The 21,786-nt window shown below is 36.2% G+C and overlaps 1 protein-coding gene across 1 annotated transcript in view; it reads left to right on the forward strand.

Annotated features, from left to right (window-relative positions):
- The window catches only part of RANBP17 (RAN binding protein 17), a gene marked incomplete at its 5' end in the record, with an annotated part of 162,403 nt that overhangs the window by 22,768 nt on the left and 117,849 nt on the right, over positions 1 to 21,786 (forward strand). Inside the window, 3 exons of the mRNA XM_084295198.1 lie at positions 407 to 600; positions 4,673 to 4,778; positions 6,284 to 6,419. Of these exons, the coding sequence (XP_084151324.1) occupies positions 407 to 600; positions 4,673 to 4,778; positions 6,284 to 6,419 (436 nt within the window). The remainder of the gene's footprint in view (positions 1 to 406; positions 601 to 4,672; positions 4,779 to 6,283; positions 6,420 to 21,786) is intronic.

The raw sequence follows: 21,786 nt of genomic DNA on the forward strand, positions 1-21,786 counted from the left end.
TGCTTAATTTGATGAATATGCAAAATCCATTTCTGCTATGTATTTCATTCTTTCCCATCATCATCCTCTGAAAAATGTGCTGCTTGTTAGGCACAGACAGGCACAGAAGACCTCAGGTCTTCAGGAATTACCTTTCCGTGTTTATGCTGCCAATTTCATCTCCTCTCTGCCTTGCAGTTCTTTGCATTTTGAACTATATGTTAAGAGATTGTTGTGGTGTAGATGTGTATGGGTGTGTATGTAAAGCAAATGAGATCTTGTGTCTGTCTGCTGTGTGTAAAAGCTGCGAAGGTTTTCACAGGTAGTTCAGCAGTTGGCTGACAGTGGTGCAAGGTCTGGATGGGAAAGCAAAGAATCAGCTTTCAAGAAATAGTAGCTAAGTGGTTACTTTTTGTCTCTATTCCAGAGATGGTTTAGAAGATCCACTGGATGATACAGCTACAGTTTTCCAACAACTGGAGCAACTGTGCACAGTTAGCAGGTGTGAATATGAAAAGACCTGTACACTTCTTGTACAGTTGTTTGACCAAAATGCACAAAACTACCAAAAACTATTGCACTCTTCTAGTAGGAATCCATTAGAAATCACAGTCCAGGAAGGTTAGTATTTAATTTAATTTTTAGACTGTGTTTTATGTGCTAATAAAAATATCCTTGCGTATGAAGCAGCAGTAATCATGTGGCAGATGTCCCTACATCTTTTCTGGAACAAGAAATTCATGTTCCAAGTAACCTTGCACCACATTTCCACCGTTTTTATGTTAAATAGATGTATTGGCAGTCGATATGTTTAATATCTTGTTACATCTTTAGAATGTAGGCATGAGAGCTGTAAAAACTTTTAATTTCTGAAAATCAACATTTTAGTGCCCCAGGTGGCCTCATGGGAACCAGCTGCAAATTGATGAACAGTTTTTGAAATTGAAGATCTTAACTTCTGTTCTTTTTTGCATTTATCCTTCTGTGAATACTAAAGTTACTTAAAGCCCCCTTAATTTACTTCAAATAGCTCTGATTTTTGAGAAACTCGAGTATTTTATTGTAGTGGAAGTTGTAAAAATAAGTAGTACTTCTAACATTTTTTTCATGCTTATTTTGGTGCGCTGTGTGTCACTTAAATTGTCTTTATAACTACTGGATCTTTCCTAATATAGTTATCGTATGGCTGTGGCATCTTTACGTGGATAAGTGGTGTTGTTTTGAGAAGATGAGACAGGTTACTGCACAATACAGCTGTTTCTCTGCATGCTGTTAAATGTTATTTATTTTGCTGTTCTTCTGTTGACAGTCTGAATATACAGATTTTCTTCTGCGTAGGAGCTAATTTTTCACTAGTTCATGTAAAACCTCCTACTTAACTGATTTTATGTATACCCCTTTCTTCCGTGTGCCTAGCAACTTTGTGGGAGAACTTTCACTGAATAACCTGGTTTTATTGACTAGCTGCAGTCTGAATTTATACTCTATTACCCAGTAAGGGGGGGCAAAAGGAAGGAATTGGTTGGAATCTCTCAGTAGCAGAGCTCTGGAGACTCTGCCTTTATGCATTAGAAAACGTTTGACGCAGTTTAAATTTTGTTTCTTTGCTGCAAACTAAACAGTTGTGCTCATAATGAATGATAACTGCTACATCCCCTAGATACACTTGGTTAAATTTAGATGTTTAATGGCTTTTAATGTTGCGAAATATGTTAATATAATATTAAGATCCCATTTTATTATACTGACTTGTTCTTGGTATCGGTAGTGATGTGGTCACGGTTTACTAAAACAATAATCCCCAAGAAATGGGTCATTAACAGTAGTTAATGATTACTTGTGATCTATGGTAATGACTGATTTCTCTGGGATTATTGCTGTTATAAACCATAATTACAGATTATTACTGCAATAATTATTTTCTAAAAGAAAAGACATCCTCTGTCTAAGTAGCTGCAAAAGCAAATGCATTGAAAATTTTAAATAGTGAAAGTCTACAAGAGGGAAGGAAGTTACATCTTTTAATCGGTAGTGTGCTGAGAGAGGAGGGAACAGTGATGCCTCAGAACATCATCAAGTATCATCATATAATTACACGTGAGCTACTGCAATTTGTAAAACAGAAGACAGGTTTTATTTATAAAAAAAAAAAAAAAGTTATTGGCCAAAGTGATTGTCCCGTTCTTTAAACTAGCCAGCACCACTTCATAGTTGCTTTTTGATACCATCTTCAAATGGCCATTCTTTGGCAGCTCTTAATGCTAAATTCATGTGAGTACCAAGTGTTCTCTTAGTTCAGCTCCTCAGTCTTTAGCTAGTGATGGTGCTGGTCTCTGTGTGCTAAATTAACAGTTGTTGGTACTGCAGTCTGTGGTGTGTCTGATGAGGTTTTTCTTGGAGCTGTTGTCCTGTTGGTGATAAAGCAAAGGTCTTGATATTAACAGGCAAATATATTTGTTGTAGGACAGTATCAACTGCCCCTTCAGATTATTATTATTTGCAAATGGAACAGCAACAATGTATGAAGATATTCAGAAGTCTTCCTCGTTTAGAAGTCTCATCTCAAAAGTCAATATTTGTTCCTTGTTGCAGTGTTTTCTGCTTGAGAACTCATTATATACCTATTTGTGTGGAAATATTTTAAAATATGACTGAGATTGAAGATAAACCTTCCCAATACTTGTCTTGAAGTCATCTGCATGTTATTCCATGTTCTTCATTATCATTTAGTTTATATTTGATCATACCGTCTTTGTTTTGTAGTGGCTTTTTTCCTACCTACAGAACTTACATGTGCAGAATACACAGTACTATATACGTGTGACAGAAACAGAATGTCTTAGTTTTGTAGTATATGTAACTATATGGAATAAACCAGATTCAGGTCATAACGATGCTGGAACATCTGAGAACTATTAATGGTTCCTAATTTAAGGAGCTTATGACTTAGAGCATTCATTTTTATCTCATTTCTGGGGGTTTCCAAAATAAAGCAATGCAAAACCTGAGGAAATTAAGTACCATTTAATGTTATGTGAATGGAGAGTAGTTTATCAGAGAATGTGAAAGAAACATGATATAAAACCTCCAAGGTTTTGGCAAATGCTCTGCATGTAGCAGTCCCCATATGTGCATAGAAATACTGAAAATAGAATGTTTTAAAGTTGTAATGTGACCACATTTGCTTATCTGTAGTCTTTTCTTTATGCTAAACTTCAAACTGTGTTCTGAAGACACTTTATTCATCTGTGTGTACTGGCTTCACTCTTGTAAGTTATGCTGTCATCACTTGGTAAAGTCCTAGTGATGAGGGTAAGACATCTAGCTTATGTAAATCTCCCAGTTATTGCAAACCCTTGTAACTTTGTAACTTGATATAACGTGCATGGAAGCTGTTTTGTTTTATTTGTCTTCACTGTTGTTATTTTCAATTTCAATTGAATTTATTACAAAGTACTTTTTGCCAAATGAAGGTGGAGTCTAAAAGTGGCTTTACTGTTCTGTAGTCTCCGTGTGTTTTAGTTGAGGAAGGAGCCCTTAGGGGCATCATGAAGTTTGTGCAGGTCTATATGCTACGTTGGTATTTGAGTCTTAGTTTTGATACTGCTTTAGGAGAAATACTGCATCTTTGCTGAGAGAGGATACCATTACTGGATTCACAGCTTAGAAAGCTGAGGCTGGAATCTGCATGGCTCGGTTAGGTAGTGGTAGGTCAAAGATGAAAGGTATTACACCATAATGTGCCAAAGAGATTAAAATAACCCAGGTTCGCAGTGGGGTGGTGAGTGCCTAGCAGAGAGAGGCCAAACTAATTCTGAGTTGAGTGTTTGTAAACTTGAGTTCCATATTTTATAAAGTCAGATTTCAGTATTTAAAAGTCTGTACAAAATACATGAAATATAAATAACTTCTTGAGTTTGCAGGAACTAAGCTTTACAGACATGATCCTTACGTTGTACTCTACCCTTAAGGTACCGTTCTGGGATCCATTGGTGCCTTAGTGGAAACTGACAACTAAATAATCTGCAAGATCAGAAGGAATGATGACATAGCTTGAAATGTATGACCTCTGTCTTTCAAACTTAGGAAACAGCCCACTGAGACTTCCAAAACTAATGGTAGTTTACAGATTCTCTTCTTGAAGAATATGTCTGACTTAAAACAGAAAAAAAGTCTTTTGTGCAAACTGTTTTTCAATTTCAAAATTGGTATTATTGGTTGAATATTACAATAAATACTTTATTTGAAATAGAAATAAGAAATTAAGCAAACTGTAGAAAGTCTCAACCAGTTCCTAATGCCATGAGCAGGTGCTATTGCACCACTGTAGATAAAAGTGTTCTATCCTGTGAATTTGTAGCGGGCAAGTGAATATACTGGATTAATTGCATGTCTAATCTTTACCAGGCTGGTTTGCTTAATTTCTATTTTGACTTAGGTCTTTGTGTTTTATTTATAAATGCATCCAGTTTAACAGGCTGTTCTAGTTGATCTGTCAGTTCTCTTCAGATTTTTTGGTTAATTAATTAGTCTGGATAGGTTTTAAATCAGCGGAAGGGAGAAACTTAACCATTTTCTTGACAGCATTCCACAGTCTGATACCTCATAAAAGTGCTGATACCTTATGGAAGCGTATTGTGCTAGCATAATGGCTTATCATCAGTAACTGTTCTTTTTTTCTTTTTAACATTAGGGCGTCTGGCATGGCTTGTCTATTTTGTGGGTACTTTTGTGGGGGGACGATTGACATACACTAGTACTGATGAACATGATGCCATGGATGGAGAATTGTCCTGTCGGTAAGTGTTGCTTTCTTTTTTCTTTTGTGATGTTTCAGTATCAGCTGATATTTTGTCCAGTTTTTGGATGGTGGGTATTCAGGGACTGTATGACTTTCTGTGGACTGAGACCATTCCAATTGCATTGATCTTTCCTCTGTCATCACCCTGGGTAATGAAGAAGTCATTAAGGCTGTCATTTCAAAATGATGCTTCAGAGAATGGAAGAGTTTTAAAGGCAAATACATCTCTTACTATAAACAGTGTTTAGATATGCCTGGGTAGCTAACTGTTCTCATTTTTGTGCTATGCTTGTATATAAACGTTTATTTTAATTGTGAGGTATGGTTATTTATTATTTTCTGCACTATTTCCTCATGTTAATCAGGAGTCTTGCAAGTGAAGGAGTGCAAAGAAACTCCTTCTGGTCAACCTGCTGCTGGTCAACCACTGAAAACTTGGCCTAACTTTAATACTGGAATTCAGCATAAAAAATGAGGCTCTGGATTTAAAAAATATGGGTGCTGTAGTCCCTCCCCATCATGCAAACTTTACTGTGAGGGGTGTGCTAGGGATTATTGTGAATTGCATATATTCTTTATGGTAAACACCAAGAATGTACCAAACACTTCCGTATTCCTTGTTTATGCCCAGGAGCATGTGAAATAGGGCATACATCTTTGATCCTGGTATTTACACCCACTAACTAACACATGAAAAAGGGCACACAGTTTAGAACTGGATAAAAAGCTTTACATTTTCTCCTTTGTTTCTTGCCTTCCTAATCTACCCTGGGGCTGTGTGGTGTTAGCAGTCTTCTACTATGTTTTTATTAATAGTGAGAGGTTTTAATATACAGGCTTAGAGATGAAGTAGCTGTTGACTTCTAATCGAGTTACTATGTATTTCAGCATTGGGAAAAGGTGAGAATAATTTTATGACTTAAAAAAAAATAAATTAAAAAAGCTGAAATACTCTTAGCTGATAAAAGCTGAAGTCAATTCTTTGAAATCAGTCCTAGTAAGAAGACATGTACTGTGTAAGGATTTCGATCAGAAAATACGTGTTTGTTCTGATGTTTTAAGAGAGACAGAAGTAGAAAGAAATGATGCAGACAGTGTGTTACATACTGCATGTATAAATGTATTTCTAAATACAATAGTTTCAGCTTCCAGGGAACTTGAACAACTCTTGTCTAGCATTTGCAGTTTGTGACCTGTGCTTCTCAATATTTTTCTTTCAGTGTGGAATTAATGCTCTAAGAAATTAAATATTTTACAAACTCTCCACAGAATAACATATGCATCTGAGAAAATTTAAGCGACAAAGTAATTAGAAAAGCATTATGGTTATGTTTATATTTAATAGTGGTCAATTAGCATAATTAGCATCTAAACAGAACACAATCCTAGAAGATACTTAGGCAAACAAAAAATGGGTGATGGGTTCCTGAAGAAATTAGCTGTTACAACAATATCATTTAACTTGAGAGTTTTCCTGAAAATGTTTTTTTTCTGTCATTAAAGAGTTTTTCAGCTCATATCTTTGATGGATGCCCAGTTACCACAGTCTAGTAATGAAAAAGTAGAACTGGCAATTCTGTGGTTCTTGGATCAGTTTCGCAAAACCTATGTGGGGGACCAGCTTCAGCACACCTCAAAGGTAAACATTTACTGTAAACCATGCAAATTGAAACAGAAAAGCCTGTGCAGCAATGGACCTGCCAATATATCTTGCATTTATAAACTGTGAAGCTTAGCTGGTGGTTGATTGGACAGGTGGATAGGTAGGTAACTTACTGGTGTGATGCTCATCTGAGCAAGCTGCCTTATCATATATGCTCTTGAGTTTCAGCATGCAAGGAGTTAATATTTTAACAGCTATGTTCATTAAACAATTTTAGGTTACTTTGCATTTCAATTTTTTATTTCAAACATTTAGCTGGGTTCTGCTATATTGTGTTATATTTCACAGCTGGGTACACAAGATTTATTCTTTTAATAGTTCTGTTCTTTTGACAGTTACTCATTTATGTGGTTTCCACTGTATTTCTCTCATTACTTGGCTTTTCTGCATTTTAAATAGGGAAGAGGAAAAAGTAAGATGCATTTTTGAAGAAGCAGCAGTTAATTCACCTTAACTGTAGGGGACAGTCATAATATAGATGTTATAAAGAGAATGTCAGTAAGATGAGATCAATTGATCTTGAGAAAAACTGAGAGAATTGGGTTGGAGCCCCAAGCAAATCTTTAGCAAGAATTGTGACAGTGACTGAGATCTGTTTTTACTTCTGTACTACAGTCCCGATCTCAAGGATTCTTTTATTCCTTCAGGTTTGAACTGTACTTTAACTTTATTGAATGGTTTCTCACTTAAAATTAAAAATAAAGTTTTGCACTATATGGAATTACTTTTTCATAAAAGCAATGTGTTCTTTCGATTGTCAGAGCTCATTTGTTATTTTTAAATATGGTGCAGTGTTGTAATGCTAAGTAACGGAAGGTACGGAGTGCAAATGTACTCATGCTCCTGCTATTTTCACTAGGAAAACTCCTAATGATGGCAATTCAGAGGCAAAGTAGTTGTTGTTCTCATCTCTAATTCCCAGATGATTTTGCCTTTCTGTCCAGTTTTGATCGGTTTTGAGGGTTTTGATTTCATCTTTTTGTAGTCTGACTGACTGGGATGCTAACTGCGTGGAGAAGTGAAGTCAATGTATAGCATGCTGTAACAGAGTGTTAGAGGAGATTGAATACCTAGGCATCACATCCTTCATTAGGCAAGGCTGGAAGAAGAATTGGATTGTGGGTGAAGCATTGCACACCTGGAGCTCCCTTCTCAAGAGGAAAAAAAAAAAAAAAAAAAAGCAATAGTTGATTGTTTGCCAGCCACACCAGAGTTCTGGACATAGGAATTTATGTGTTTTGAATGACCGTAAGACTGCCTCTGTGACTGCATTGTGTGAGGAAGGTTAAATGCTGAGTAATTACTAAGTTAAATGCTGAGAAAATAATTGAGTAAAATGCTAGCTAGTGTTTCCATCTAATTTACTGACGAGCACTTAGATCAGAAAGAATGAACCCTTCCTGACATGGGAGAAAACAAGGTTGAATTCAAGAAAACATTTTTTTGGTGGTAGTTCTGTTGTTTTTTCCCCATTCCATAAGTGGACATGAATCAAACTGGCAATGTGTCATGTTCCATTTTCTGCCTTTGGTTATGACTTACGTCTTGAATATGACCAGCCTGGGAAAGTAAAAAATTCGCAAAGATGCATAACAGTTCAAGGGATGTTTCTAAATAGATCCAGTCTAGCAACCGCTTAGTTCATACAAATGCATTTTCAAAATGTGTTTTTTTGTAGTTTGATTACAATATCTACCAGCATAATTTATTGTGCAGTCAAATTACACTTTCTTTTTCTTTGGTTTGCTGTAGTATGTCTGATAAAACAGCCTCTCATTTGCATTCATAGAATCCTGTGGTTCACATCCCATGATTTTTAACTGATCATACAACAAAAACTGTAAATATTGTGGGTTTTTTGTTTAATTTTTAGTATAACAAAACGTTTGTATATATTTTATGGCTAAGAAAGCAACAGAAGGCAGCACTTGTATGATGATTCTTCTGGTTTTATCCTGCTGTAACAGCAAGTGTAGCAGCAGATGGCATTCTACCCTCACAGTTGTAAATCCTCTGATACTCTGTCTTGCTGGCAGGTATCTACAAATATGCAATAAAAAGGCTCGCACTTGGAAGCAGAAAAATTAGACGTATATCAAATGACTAAGTTAATGCACATTTATATAAATATTCAGGATTGCTTGAATGTCTTTATTTACAGAATGGGTAATGGAAATTTTGCTTGCTTCAGCCATGTTGAAATAATTTTTAGAAGTATTTCTCTATTTGATCGTATGCTTGCATACAGAAAAGCACACAATGGTTAGAAAAGGTTGAATGAAATTGTAGAACAAGTCATATAAATATATTAATTTTGTTCATTAATTAACTAATTTTTAAATGTGTGCATATTATAAAAGCAAACTCATTATAGAAGGAAAATTGGCTAGGTAAATACATGTAAATGCCTACTTACTAAACAGTCCACTGGGGCTTGATGTCTAAGGAAGAATAGAAAAACCTTGGAGATATCTTCTGTGATATTATAATATACTTTAGGTACCGTTATATTTCCAATACAAAAATAATACATCAAGATACCGTCTTTTGAATTAGATAGAGCAGTGAATGAATATATATATTATATTTATGTTAAATACGAGACAGGATTGTTTGGTACTGTATAGCACTATTGATATTTGTCTGTCTACCAAGATATATTTTGTTTTAATGCTGATGTAGAATGATCTTTTTGTGGCATATTGCTGATTTAGATGCTGGCAGGGTAGTAGAAAATAAGTTGTCTGGAAAAGCACTTTGTTGTGCTGTACTGAAACTATAGTTTCATCTTCTAGTAGTTACCTACAAAACAGTGGCAGCTCTGTCATTAACGTGCCACTGTAAGCCACTAGAGTTAGTTGTGTAATACTGCACTGAAATCTGCCTCCCGACATCCAGCACATTACTAATTAAAGAAAACATGCATTTGAATGACTCTTTTCTTTTGTGGTATGGTTAACACATGAACAACTGTACAATTATTTATTTACATTTGTAACTGACACTAGGCTGGGAAGAAATATAATCACATAGGACAGGATTGGGATTCGGAAGGACCTTTGTAAGCTGCAGAACTAGCCTGAAAGTTGAAAATGCTGATCAAATGCCATGCTTAGGAATGAAAATTTAGGCTTATGACTAGCAATGGCAAATCTCTGACCAGGCATCATTATTTCACATAATGCTGTGGAGATGAGTGTTTTACAGGCAGGGTTACTCAGCAGTGTGTGTTGCTTTTGCACAGAAGAAAATACCTCTTTGTGGATGTAGTAGTAGAATGTTATGTCAGGAGCTGGAGGTTCTTACTCAGTTTTGTTTGATTCTGCTGGGGCTTCACCTGCAGCGTGTCCAGTTGTGGGCACCATGCTTTTGATAAAAATGTAGACAAATGGGAGAGTATGACAACAGAAATAAGTTATATAAATATTATCTTCTTATCTGTATAGAACCAGCTGCCTTGGTTTCCTTTAGCAAAGAATTTTGGGGTAGGACACAAGTCAAGGACACATGAAGGGTTGTTTTCTAAATCCTGGTGAATCCTAGTGAATAGATGATCTCAGTGTCCTTGAAGGGAAAGGTGATGTAGTAGGCTTAATAAGATTTCAGGAAAGCTTTTTAATTATAGCAGTAGCAGGGTGTTGATGAAGGCTACCAGGATGATTTGGGGACTTTTGATTTAGTCTAGGTGTACTTAATTCATTCTTCCATGAAGAACAGAATAAATGAGAAGTCCTGCTTTGGTCTAATCTCACATTTTGTGATAAGACTATTATAAATGGCTGTGGTAGTGTGCTGTGGCTCAGCCAATAAAGCATGCTTAGGGGGAAAATAAGTCCTGTGTATTGTGCATTATGTTGATCAACCACTGATACGCATTTTTTTCTGTTATGTCAGGTTTTTATTTTAGCCCAGTGTGTTCCCAATAATTCCGTATGGTCTATCTGAATGAAGAAATAATATGAGTAATAAGGGTGACAGGTATTACAGTATCTGAACATGGAGAGCCTGCCTCCTTTTCCAACAAGAGAGGCAAGCACTGGGAGGGGTCCATAACCTTCCCTAGAGTGGTTGAAACTGCATCTGGTGGGAACCCCCTCCTGGGGAGGGGTGGCTCATGGCACCGGGGCTCACATTTGGTGCTGTGACAGACTGGTAGCGTGCCATTGCCAAGAGCAGATCCAAGTGTAACTTGATGGATAAGTTTTGCTGGTTAATATTTCACAGGAAATTCAGCTTATTGAAGAAAATTACTAAAATTTATTAACTTGAAGTTTAGTTTAATGCTAAGGGGTCTGCATAATCCGGTGTCCTGGGCCTAGGAGTCATGGCTTCTAGCAGCGTGCTGTTCAGCTTTTTGTATCTGTGCGGCTTATAATAAGGTTATGCCAAAGATTGTTCTGGTTGAAGAATTCTTTCAAGGTACACTTGAGAGTTGCTCTTGCAGTGTGCTCTTGAAAAATACTTACAGAAATAAAGTTCTTACTGCTAGTTCGTTTGCATCTTCAGGTTTGGTGTGAATGCTTTCAGATGGTAAAAAGTAAAATAAAATGTTTAGATTATTATAGCGATTCTACATAACAGATTTGTTTATTATTTGTATAATAAATATTACATAGGCTTTAGAATTAGGGTGTAGAGCTGTAGATCATCTCACACTGGTTTTTTCTTTGCATTCTAACAGACAAGAATTTCATCTTCCTTAATTTTGCACTTGTCATGTGTGCTTTCTACAGCATGTGGCGCTATTTAACTAGATTTATCCCTTTAGTTTACTGTTGCCATTCCTGAAATGTAGAGGTGAAACTGGAAGGTGTGAAAATAACGTTAGTACTAGCAAATGTTTTAGACTGAGCTGTGCTCTTCAGCAGAGCCTGTTTACAGATGACAGCTGGAGTTGTTTTTTCAGCTTTTATAAGCAAAGCAGTTTGTTGAAAATCTCACCCATGATACTAATCAGAATAGTAAAGCTTGCAAGTTTGAGGTTTGTCTTGTATGTGAAAAATAACTTACTGCTATTTCCTTAAATAGTTCAAAATTAAAATGTGTTCAGGTAACTTTTTTGCTCTACCACAAAGCAATTTTTTTGTTGTTGTTCTGCTCATTCTAATCAAACAGTAGCCCTACTGTGTTTTGAGTATTCTGGTGGTAATTTTAACCTACCAGGTGGCAGTAGTTTGAGGGCTACCTGCAGAAGTGAAGATCAGTGGGTGTTCCAGCAAGCCATGCTTTTGCTTTGCTCCAGCCTTAAATAAAAGTGAAAGGGACCCAAGGCAGAAGAGTAGGAGTTATAGTTCTGACTCTTCTGCTTCCGGGAAACAACCCCACGTACAGATGAAGAGATGTGGATGTCGTCATCTTCAGGTGCATCAGATGAGCAATCTGTGGAATCAGGTCTGTTTTTTACACTAGGGCAGGTGAGAGTAAACAAGGACAGGAATGTTTCACAAGAAGGCTTTGCAAATACAAGCTGAAGCATGATTTTCAAGTGGGATGGGGGATGCAAATGGAATTTCTTACTCTATCCTGTACTTTTTTTTTTGCTTATGTGGTTAGTATAAATATGTTACTGCATTAACATTTAGGATCACATCTGAATGTGTTTTTAAAGCTTTTAAATTATAGACTTGACATGCGAGGTAGATCTGCATTATGATTAAAAAAAAATATCCGGAGGGTTTAGAATTTAGACTACAGTGTGTTTAGAGGAGAGGAAAAATATCATTTCCTTGCTATGTTATTTGCAGTAGCTGAAAGCAAAAAACATGTGTAACCACGTATCATCTAAGCTCTGAACAGAGGTTTGTCTTCTAATGTGTAATGTGTATGCTGTTGACTTATGTTAGTTTGCTATTTCTTCAGTATATGTATATTTGATTACATTGCCTGCAGCCACAGAAGCATGACCTAGCCAAAAAAAAAAAAAAAAAAAGAAAATGCCACCAAACAACAAGAAAAAACAATAAACCAAAACCAAAAAACATAGCTAGAAGGCTTTGACTGCTTTCACCCTGCACATGCTAAGACTCAGAGATCTGCAGGAATCCCACTGATTTTAGTGGGGACCTTTGCAAGTGAAGGTGTTGGATCGTGGTGCATCTCATAAAAGATTCTGGGTCCTAGTGTCTTCATGATTAATGATATCTTAACACTTATGAATGATTATCCTCTTCTGAGCTGTAAAATATATATACTGTTTTATTTCATTACAATGAGGTGAAGATCACAACACTGACAGGTGGTGGAAATTAGCAGGCAGTTTTGAAATTGTTCTGTGCACTAGAAATTAGATCTCATTTTAATTCAGCTTTTCCAAACTAGTAAATGAGGTTAATGCCATACATATTCAGCTGATATGGATGAAGAAATTGATATAAAGTAGATCAACATAGCTACAGGGCTACTTTAATTTATAGGTAAAGAGGCAGTGATAAATGAAAGTAATGTAGTAGTGGTCACTAAACTCCTCAGCCATCAGGGATTCAATAGTGTTAGCTGCTCATTAAAGGCATTGTTGGGGTACATCAAATAGGAATTTGAAAAGAAATAGCCAACTAACCCTTAATTATCAAAATATAGAAAATACTAATTATGCCTTAATTAGCTTTTCTTTTAATGTACTGAAATTGTTACTTTTTGTGTAGCACAAATGGATAGTTATATCAACAATAAATAGGTTGTTTTAATAACTTTCTTTTACCTCTGGGAAAACCACACTCCAATTTTTAATATGCAATAATGCTTCTCTCTAGCCTGTAGGAGATGAAAATTATTAAGTAGCTTTATTTTTTGAAGATTTTACAGCAGCTTTGGGAAGAATTATTTCACCATGCATCAATTATTTTTAATTGAACTGAATATTTTTCAGATAGCATGAAATGCCTCTCATTTAAGTTTAACATTTAGAGTTTGTTAAGGAAGCATTGTAGTGAGAATTGGATACAACTTAGTTCTGTGGCATATTTTAAGAACAATACAGAATGGTTGTTTCAGAAGAAAAGTATTGTCTCTGATGTTTTTCATGTAATTGGGCTAAACCTCATGTTCTTGGTCCACAGCTACCCCGCTGTTTGTGGGGCAGCGTGATCCTCTTCCTCTAGTATTGGATCCAATCTCCTTGCAGGTCCTACAGGAAAACCAAGTGGGAATTGGCTTCAGTGGAGATTGGATCTATCTCGTACTGATGAAAAACTTCAACATCTGCTGCAAAATCCTTTTTCTTTTGAGGCAGCATGTAGCTGTAAAGCTATATATGCAGGACAAGAATGTCACAAGTAGGACGTGGTTGGTTTTATCAGGCACAACAGGGATGGTGGGTATTTTTTGTTTGTTTTCTTTTTTTTAGATAAATGATGTGAAGGAAATGCTACATGGCGCTGGTCATAAAAGCCTCCAAATTCAGGTAGCTCTCCTTGCAGAATGAAATAGAACACAACTGCTGCTACAGGAACCAAACTAGATGGCATGGTGGTGGGTGATCAGAATATTGCAGGATTTTTCAAAATGTGTAGAACAGGTACAAACATCCCACCTAAGAAATGTTATTCATGACATTTTTGTAAACCTTTTCTTCTAAACAATGTTAGCTTTAAAGTTGAGCAACTAATATATTAGTTTTCTGCACAGACCATGTCCTTCTTGAGTGGAAAGAACTTTCAGCCAATATTCCTGGACTAATATTTCAACTTAATTGTCTAAAAATGGGACAAGCTAGGTTAATTGGTTCATTGCTTATAAAAATGCACAGTTATTTTGAGTTGTGTCTTGCTCTGACAACCTTCTTGCTTCATGTGAAAAATAATTGGATTTCCATTGAAGAAATCTAATACTTTGTAAGATTGTTTAAATACTTATTGCCTAATTATTTGCTCTTCTGTTTATTAAAATAAAAATAAGAAAAAGAAAAAAGGACTAAACCATAATCTGAGACATTTTAATGCAACAGTTTTTATTTATAACGCCTTGGCAGACTTTAAGTCACAATATACTGTCCCTATTGTTTAACTATTTTTAGGAATTGCTTCATTGAATTTATTTATAATTTTGAAATTCTGTTTAGGAAAGAATCGATCAGGACATAAAGACAAATATTAAGGACTTTGCAGAGTCATAAACTCTGAGTTTCCTCATCAGGTTAAGTAGTAAAGTATTCTTTATTTACATATCTTCAGTTGTGTTGTTTTCTTTTTACTTGGTTGTTTTATGCAGGAGTCAATATGTTTTTCTTCTTGGACTATACTACACTTTCTCCTCTATGTTTGCTTGTTATCTTAATGTTTTGTTCTCTGTTTTCCCAAATTAAAACATATATATATGTACTCCAAGTTTTCCTCCTCCATTTTCTGATGCTATTTAAAATATTTAAATTCTTAAAGTTTTTTTCTTTTTTTTTTTTTAACTGCTGTGTTCTTGCTGTTTGATTACCTGTGCATATATCTTACTAACTTGTTAGCTTTTAGCTCGTTGCTTATGACATCTTACAACCTGAATGAACCTTTATGTAGTCATTAGTTAATCACATACTTGCAATTAAAGGATTGGTTTCAGTAAAGTGCTGTGCTTTTTTATTTTATAATTTTGTAACACAAATCAGGCAATCTTAAAAATAAATAATTAGCACAGTTGAGTTCTGCAGTTGGCTGTAACTGAGCTTTATTTTGTAGCTGCTAATAAAGGCACATTATCATGTTCAGGCATCGCAATTATCATTGAAATGTGTATGTCCATTAACTGCAACATTAGGCTGAGGATATAATTACTGTCTAGAGCCAATATCTTTGTGAAGTTACATCTATGATGCTATTAAGCTATAAGCAATATTTGTAAACTAATATTTAAACGATTCAGAATTGATACCATCACTTCCGGACTTAAAAACTAATCCTAATTCCACTACAAATTATTGACTTCTTAAGTATTTGGCAAATACATTATTGGGTTGTTTGGATGCAATTATAATTTGTGATTTGAAAGAGACTGCTACTTTTTAAATAGCAAGTGCTCAGAACAAATTAAACGGGTGGCAGGAGAAGGGAGAAGTTGTGGTAACAGGAAAATGCTGATAAAACAGTAGTACAGTATGTTGCAAAGGGTTGTAGGTACATTTTTTGGTTTGGTTTTGTCTTCCTGTAGTAGTTATATTAGGCAACTGGAGGGAATGCAACACACAAAAAAAAAACATGCTAAGTATGCATGGCAGTGGCTGACTATTCAGGAATTAATTTTTTGTTCTAACCCCCTGTGAGTGATAGCCCTAGGTTTGCTTACCTGTCTCATACACTGAAATTTAGGAAATGCAGGCGGAGGGATACAGGTTAAACAGAATCCATCTTACTGCATTTTTTTTCTCTTATTTTGAGTGCAAGTGCATTTTAAATATTTCTAGCATAGCGAAACTATTGCATTGTTTAGCAACTTTTACCTGATGTCATCTAATATAATTCTTTTTCCTATTTTAGAAAAGTAGTTTCAAATTTTGCTTTCATGTACCTCTACTTTTTGTCTTACTTAGCTCTGTTTCGTCTTTATGATCGGACTTAGTTGTAATGATATTACCTGTTTTCTCACCACGTCACTACTGTTTTTTGTTTGATAATTCAGTTCACCTCAGCCAGACTCCGAGCAATTTCTGACTGCTGGACCTTTTTCACTTGTGCTGTATATCCCATACCAGCGTAGCAAGAAGGAATAAGTAGGAGGCAGGGCATCTGAAACAGGCTATCTTGTGACTTACTCATCTAAGATCTATTGAGTTTGTTGCTGTAAGTTGACCTCTTACCCTCATTATTTAAGTAGCTTAATGAATTAATTTCACAGACCTTGCAGTAAGTAAATTAGCCATCAGAGTTTGGATCAGAGTGCATAATTCTTTAATATTAGGCTACTGGAATTTTTATGACTCAAGATAAACTTAATTATGAAATTGCATATTTCTTTAATGCAGAGAGGAAGAAATCTGCAAAATACCATGATAAGTATATCTGCAAAAAAAAAAAGCAAAGTCCTGGGAGGTTTGATTGCTCTTGTTGATACTGGTGAATAATACCAAGTCTGGTTAAGTACCGTGTTTGTAGACTGCACTGGTCAGCAATGCTAAAAGGGTTTTTTCTGTTTGTATTTTAGTTGATTAGCTGGTTAGCATCTCCTTAAAATTGCTTAAGAACTTAATGTAGTTACCAGTGATTTCAGTATGTTACTGAAACCATCTCCTAGAATTGTGTTGTCCTTTTAGGTTTATATGGGGGGTAGCAGTGTTCTTAAATTGGAATTGTTCTAGAGTACTATAGTTCATTATCAAGCTCTCTTTCTGAAGGTATTATTTTACCCAAGTAACAATCTTTCCAAGTAGATTTATGCACTGATATTTTCCACACTTTCATGTGAAGCAAATGGGATAATTAAGTGGATAAAGTACAAGATTCTGTTCTTTGTGACCTCAAGGTCAATTGTTTTTGACCTTACAAAAAAAAAAAAAACAAAACACCACAATTGTTTCTGACCTATGTTAAGTGTTATATGCGAACTGTCAGTCTCAGGTTATTTTCTCTGCTTGGTTTGTGAGGCACAAGTTCTAGCAAAATCCAGAATTGCAAAGAACATTCTATTTCTCCTTTTACCTTCTCCTCTCACATCACGGCGTTTTTTTCCCCTTAAACAAGATTAGATGGCTTGCATGCCTATTATGATGGTTTATTCATATATTTTCCTCATGCTTTTTAGACTTAATAGCAAGTGTTTGTATTGAAAGATGAATGCTGATCCTTTAAAAATGAAGAAGGGAAACGAGCATTGCAGAGCAGCATGTACAGGCAACTGTCTCTTTTTATCAAGCTGTTGTCACCTAACTATCCATTCTAGCCAGCAATACATCACTTCCACTCCAGAAGAGATAAAGTCAATGGAACTGAATTGCTAAGAACTATTTCCTGCAGAGCAGCAGCAGTCAAACCCAGGATATACTATGAGAAACCTTTTGGGGTTTGAGATATGAACGAGGCTTCAGCTGCTTCCTCTATCTTGCACTTCCTTTCATCTGGAAACTTTCCAGGATGATGAAGTCATCAGATTTCTGAATCAGGATTTTAATTTGGAATACACTTGGCTTTACCTGCCATATGCAAATATGAAAGTATAAATGGCTTGATACTATCCGCTGGCTGAGTTTAGCATAGTAAGGAAAATATCCCTATCAGTGTAAAAGGTTACAAGTGAGTTGGTGAAGGATTTCCTCTGAGTCACTTGTGGTGTTCTTCCTATGTCCTGTGTTTAGCATCTATATGAAAATAACTTTACTAAGAAAGATTTGCTCAGAAACCTCTGCCGAAAGTGTATTTTGATCGTTCAAGGAAAGGGTTTCCAGTATGCACTCCTGTTCTTACCAGTATGTCAATTCATGGCTCATCTTAGCATTTTGATAGTGCCTGCACAGTCCTTCCAGTGCTTTCGTAATTTTAGGTATTCTCTAGTGAGTTAAGATGTTCCAGGAAAAAATGGATTCAGTCTTAAGTTGCTATCAAATACTAATAAATAAATGAGGTAGGTATTCCTTGATGATGTGTCTTCTGTTGGTGTTAGGGGGTTTCATCTTGCTCCTGCCATAATCTATTAAAGGAAATATTTCCATTAAGTCCAATGCTTTTCTTCGTTTGTTAATTACCTAGGTTATTTATACTGTTACCAAGATCAAATAAACTCCGGGCATGAGTGTTCAGGATTTACACCTGTGTTTCCGAATGCTTTTAGCAGCATTGCCTCCTGTTGACTAGCAGGTCAGCCGTGGCCTTTCAGTCTCAAGGACTTACTAGTAAAGTGAAATGTAAAATGGGTATTTGCTAGGCCTTTAATGTTACAGAGTGCAGTGGTTTAGCTCTCTACATATATCCCAGAATACTGAAGACCTTTTTGTAGTGGTCTGCACAACTGCAATGCACAGTCTTATGCTTCTCCTAATTGAGCTTTTCCTTCCACTTAATTGACAGGATCTCAGGACACTTAACTAGAGTAGTTAATTCCCAGTCAGGACAGGAGACAATAACATTGTTTGGTAGTTGGTGAGCAGGTGATCAGTAATTCTGTACAGGGGAGTTTCCCTTTTTCAGCTGAGATGTAAAGGTTTGCTTTATAATCAGAGACTCTTTGTGACAGAATGGTAAAACTAGTGTTAGTTCTTGTGGCTATAACACATAGTCCTTCACTTGATTGTATAGTAGACAAATGAGAAATCCCTAAAACATACTTTTTCTAGAGAATGGTCTGTTTGAGTTAAGAACACACAAAAGTGACAATTCATAATACCTATCAAAAGATCAATTAGGTGCAACTCCCTCCAGTACGCTTGTGGAATGTTTCATTTCAGTCGGTTGCTTTGGTGAGTCTCTTCTCATTTACTACCCCAAGCTTTACTTTCTGTGCTAGGCCTAGGGAGTTCAGAAACTGAGTTTCTTCTGTTTCTGTCATTAAAAAGTAATCAATGAAATAATGGGGAAATGAAAAGCAAGAGATCAAGTGTGGGGAAACTGTGTGAGTGACTTTTATGGGCATTTGAATTTTAACTGGGTATTTTAAAACTGTTTTTCTCATCTGTTTTAGGCATGTTCTTTCTTCAGTGCTCATTGGAAATACTTGCAGTCATTCACAACAACAAAAAAAGACTGTCATAAAAGTGGGGATGAAAAGAAGATTTTGATTCATTCTTAACTAAGATTTTTTTTTTCTTTGTGATAATTTTGAGTGTAGAAAATGTGTAGAATGATTATTGATTACAATTGAACTATTTATTTTTGGGGGTGATTCTTAACTGTGTGCTCAAATGATCTTCTCTTCTGCAAATGTATTTTCTTACAACTACACAGGAAGGATCACAGAATGATTCGGTTTCGAAGGGACCTTAGAGATCATCTCATTCCAACCCTCTGCCATGGGCCGGGACCCCTCCAATTAAATCAGGTTGCTCAAAGCCCCATCCAACTTGGCCTTGAACACTTCCAGGGATGGGGCATCCACAGCTTTTCTGGGCAGCCTGTTTCAGTGCCTCGCCACCCTCATAGTGAAGGATTTCTTCATAATATCTAAATCTACTCTCTTAATTTAAAACCACTACCCCTTGTCCCTTCACTACACTCCCTGATAAGGAGTCCCTCTTCAGCTTTCCTGTAGGTCCCCTTTAGGTACTGAAAGGTTGCTTTAAGGTCTCTGGAGCCTCGTCTTCTCCAGTCTTAATGAATCAGAGAATCATAAAATGGTTTGGGTTGGAAGGGACCGTAAAGGTCATCTAATTCTTCTCCCCCACCATGGGTAGGGACACCTGCTAGACCAGCTTGCTCAAAGCCCCATCCAGCCTGACTTTAGACATTTCCAGTCCATGACCTCAGCTCTCTCAGCCTGTCTTCATAGGAGAAGTGCTGCAGCCCTCCTGATGATCTTCATGGCATTATTTTAGCATTTAATCAATCTTGAGAAGTTTGGTCAACTTTCTGAGTAACTGCTTAAGGTCTTGTTTTCTATTCAGTGAGACCCATTGAGTTCAGAAGCTGAGGCAACAAGGGTTTTCTGAAGTTTTAATGTTAGGGCTTTAGATGTGGAGGTTTGAGAGATTGATTGCATGTCCTTGAAAAATTGGAGTAAGAACTACGGGCAAAAGGTTACCTAACTTAGAGACTGTGAAAGCCCAAGACAATTAAATGGAGTTGATATGAGACTCTTAGCCTAGCAGCATTCTGAAATTTTATTCAGAAGTGGGTTGGTGAAGGTGGTCTGGCTGATGAAATCTGATTTATTTACTTTTTTCTGCTTTCCACTAAATGTATGGATCATGTGTGCTTTTCATCCCAGTTTATTGTAGGAAAAATGGTATTCTCTGATATACCAAATGTCTTTGTCTTTACGTTTCCAAGTTTGACTGGGAAAATAGTGCTTAAAAATAATAAATATGGAGACATTTTCCTTTGATGTGATTAGTTTTGGCGGTCACAATCTAACGGGTGTACAAGACATTGTATCAGAGGCTATCTAATGGTATTAGGTGTATATGAGTATTTTTTTCTCCAGTAAAAAGGAAAATGAACCCATTTCTACTCTATTTCCTTTTTTGTGTTGCATAGAAGACTGGCGTCTGGGAAGTCTTGTGGCAAACCAGCCTACCCTGGGTCATTCGCCGCCATAGGGAGGGTTTGGTTTGCCACTTGCAGATCTAGAGAACCTTTATGAGATAAAGGTCCGGGTGACAAGTCAGTGTCTCTAAGTGTGCTTTCCATCCAAGCAAAGTAAGCTAGTGAATTATTTTTTTAACCAATATGAGATGAGGAATTTCAGTTTAGGTGTCTGTAGTAGTGTTGGTAGTCTAACTTTTTGAAGAAGCGATCTTCTTTAAACTTTCCAAGCCATTGAAATAAGCCTATTTTTGCAAGGCCACAGTGCTCAGGTTGGAAACCATTTCACACCATCTTACTGCCTATTTTGGATACTGTTACAATGTGAACATCTTGAACTTTAGGAATTCCTGTGGTATAATGTCTTTCTTAAATAGTCTTTTGTTCTTCCTTCAAACAAAATATTGAATTCTGTAACTTTGACTAATGAGGCTCTTCTGAAAGTGTTTTTAACATGCTATGAAATAAATGATTTCAGCTGAGATCAGGACTGAGAATACCAGCTGCTTTTTCTGGTTGTGTGGCCCCTGATAGTAGATATACAGTGCAGTAGATAATTTTCCAAGCAGGATATATGACTATTTCCGATTTTCTTTCAGAAAGCAAGTTCACCAGTAAGTTTCCATGAACTGAAGATTCTGACACTTGCAGTACTTGCAGTGCACGTACATGATTTTTTTTTCCACATAGGCTACTGCCCATGTTCAGCTACATATCCAGCTGAGGTTCTTCAGAAACTAGAGTCATTCCAAATCTACTGTGAGTGAGAATAAGATGCACTGTTTCCTATTGCTATTACAAGGTTGTTTATAATCTATTAGAGAGACATAAATTCTAGAAGTGCAGTTTCTAATGGTTTAATGTGGACCTGAGGAGATCATAGATATCTATATTATTCAGACTTCCATGTTTTCTTAAAAGTTGTTAAAAAAAGATGTCAAACTAATAACATGTTTAAGTAAATCCACACATCCTTTGAATTATAACAGAACACTGCTTTAGCCTACAGTTATCTAAAATAAGTCATCACCTACCAACTCACTGAAGTCAATTAGTTGTTTTTAGGTCAAGGGGAGGGATTTTGGAATTTTGACTAATCAACAGCCACAGAGAAATTTCACTGGTAGTTCTGCTTCCTTCCACTTAATCTGTTGCATAGATACAGGTATCTCTATATTTCCTTTCTGTAATAGTATATT

The sequence above is a fragment of the Netta rufina genome, assembly GCF_964035555.1.
Source record: "Netta rufina genome assembly, chromosome: 14".
Lineage (NCBI taxonomy): Eukaryota > Metazoa > Chordata > Aves > Anseriformes > Anatidae > Netta > Netta rufina.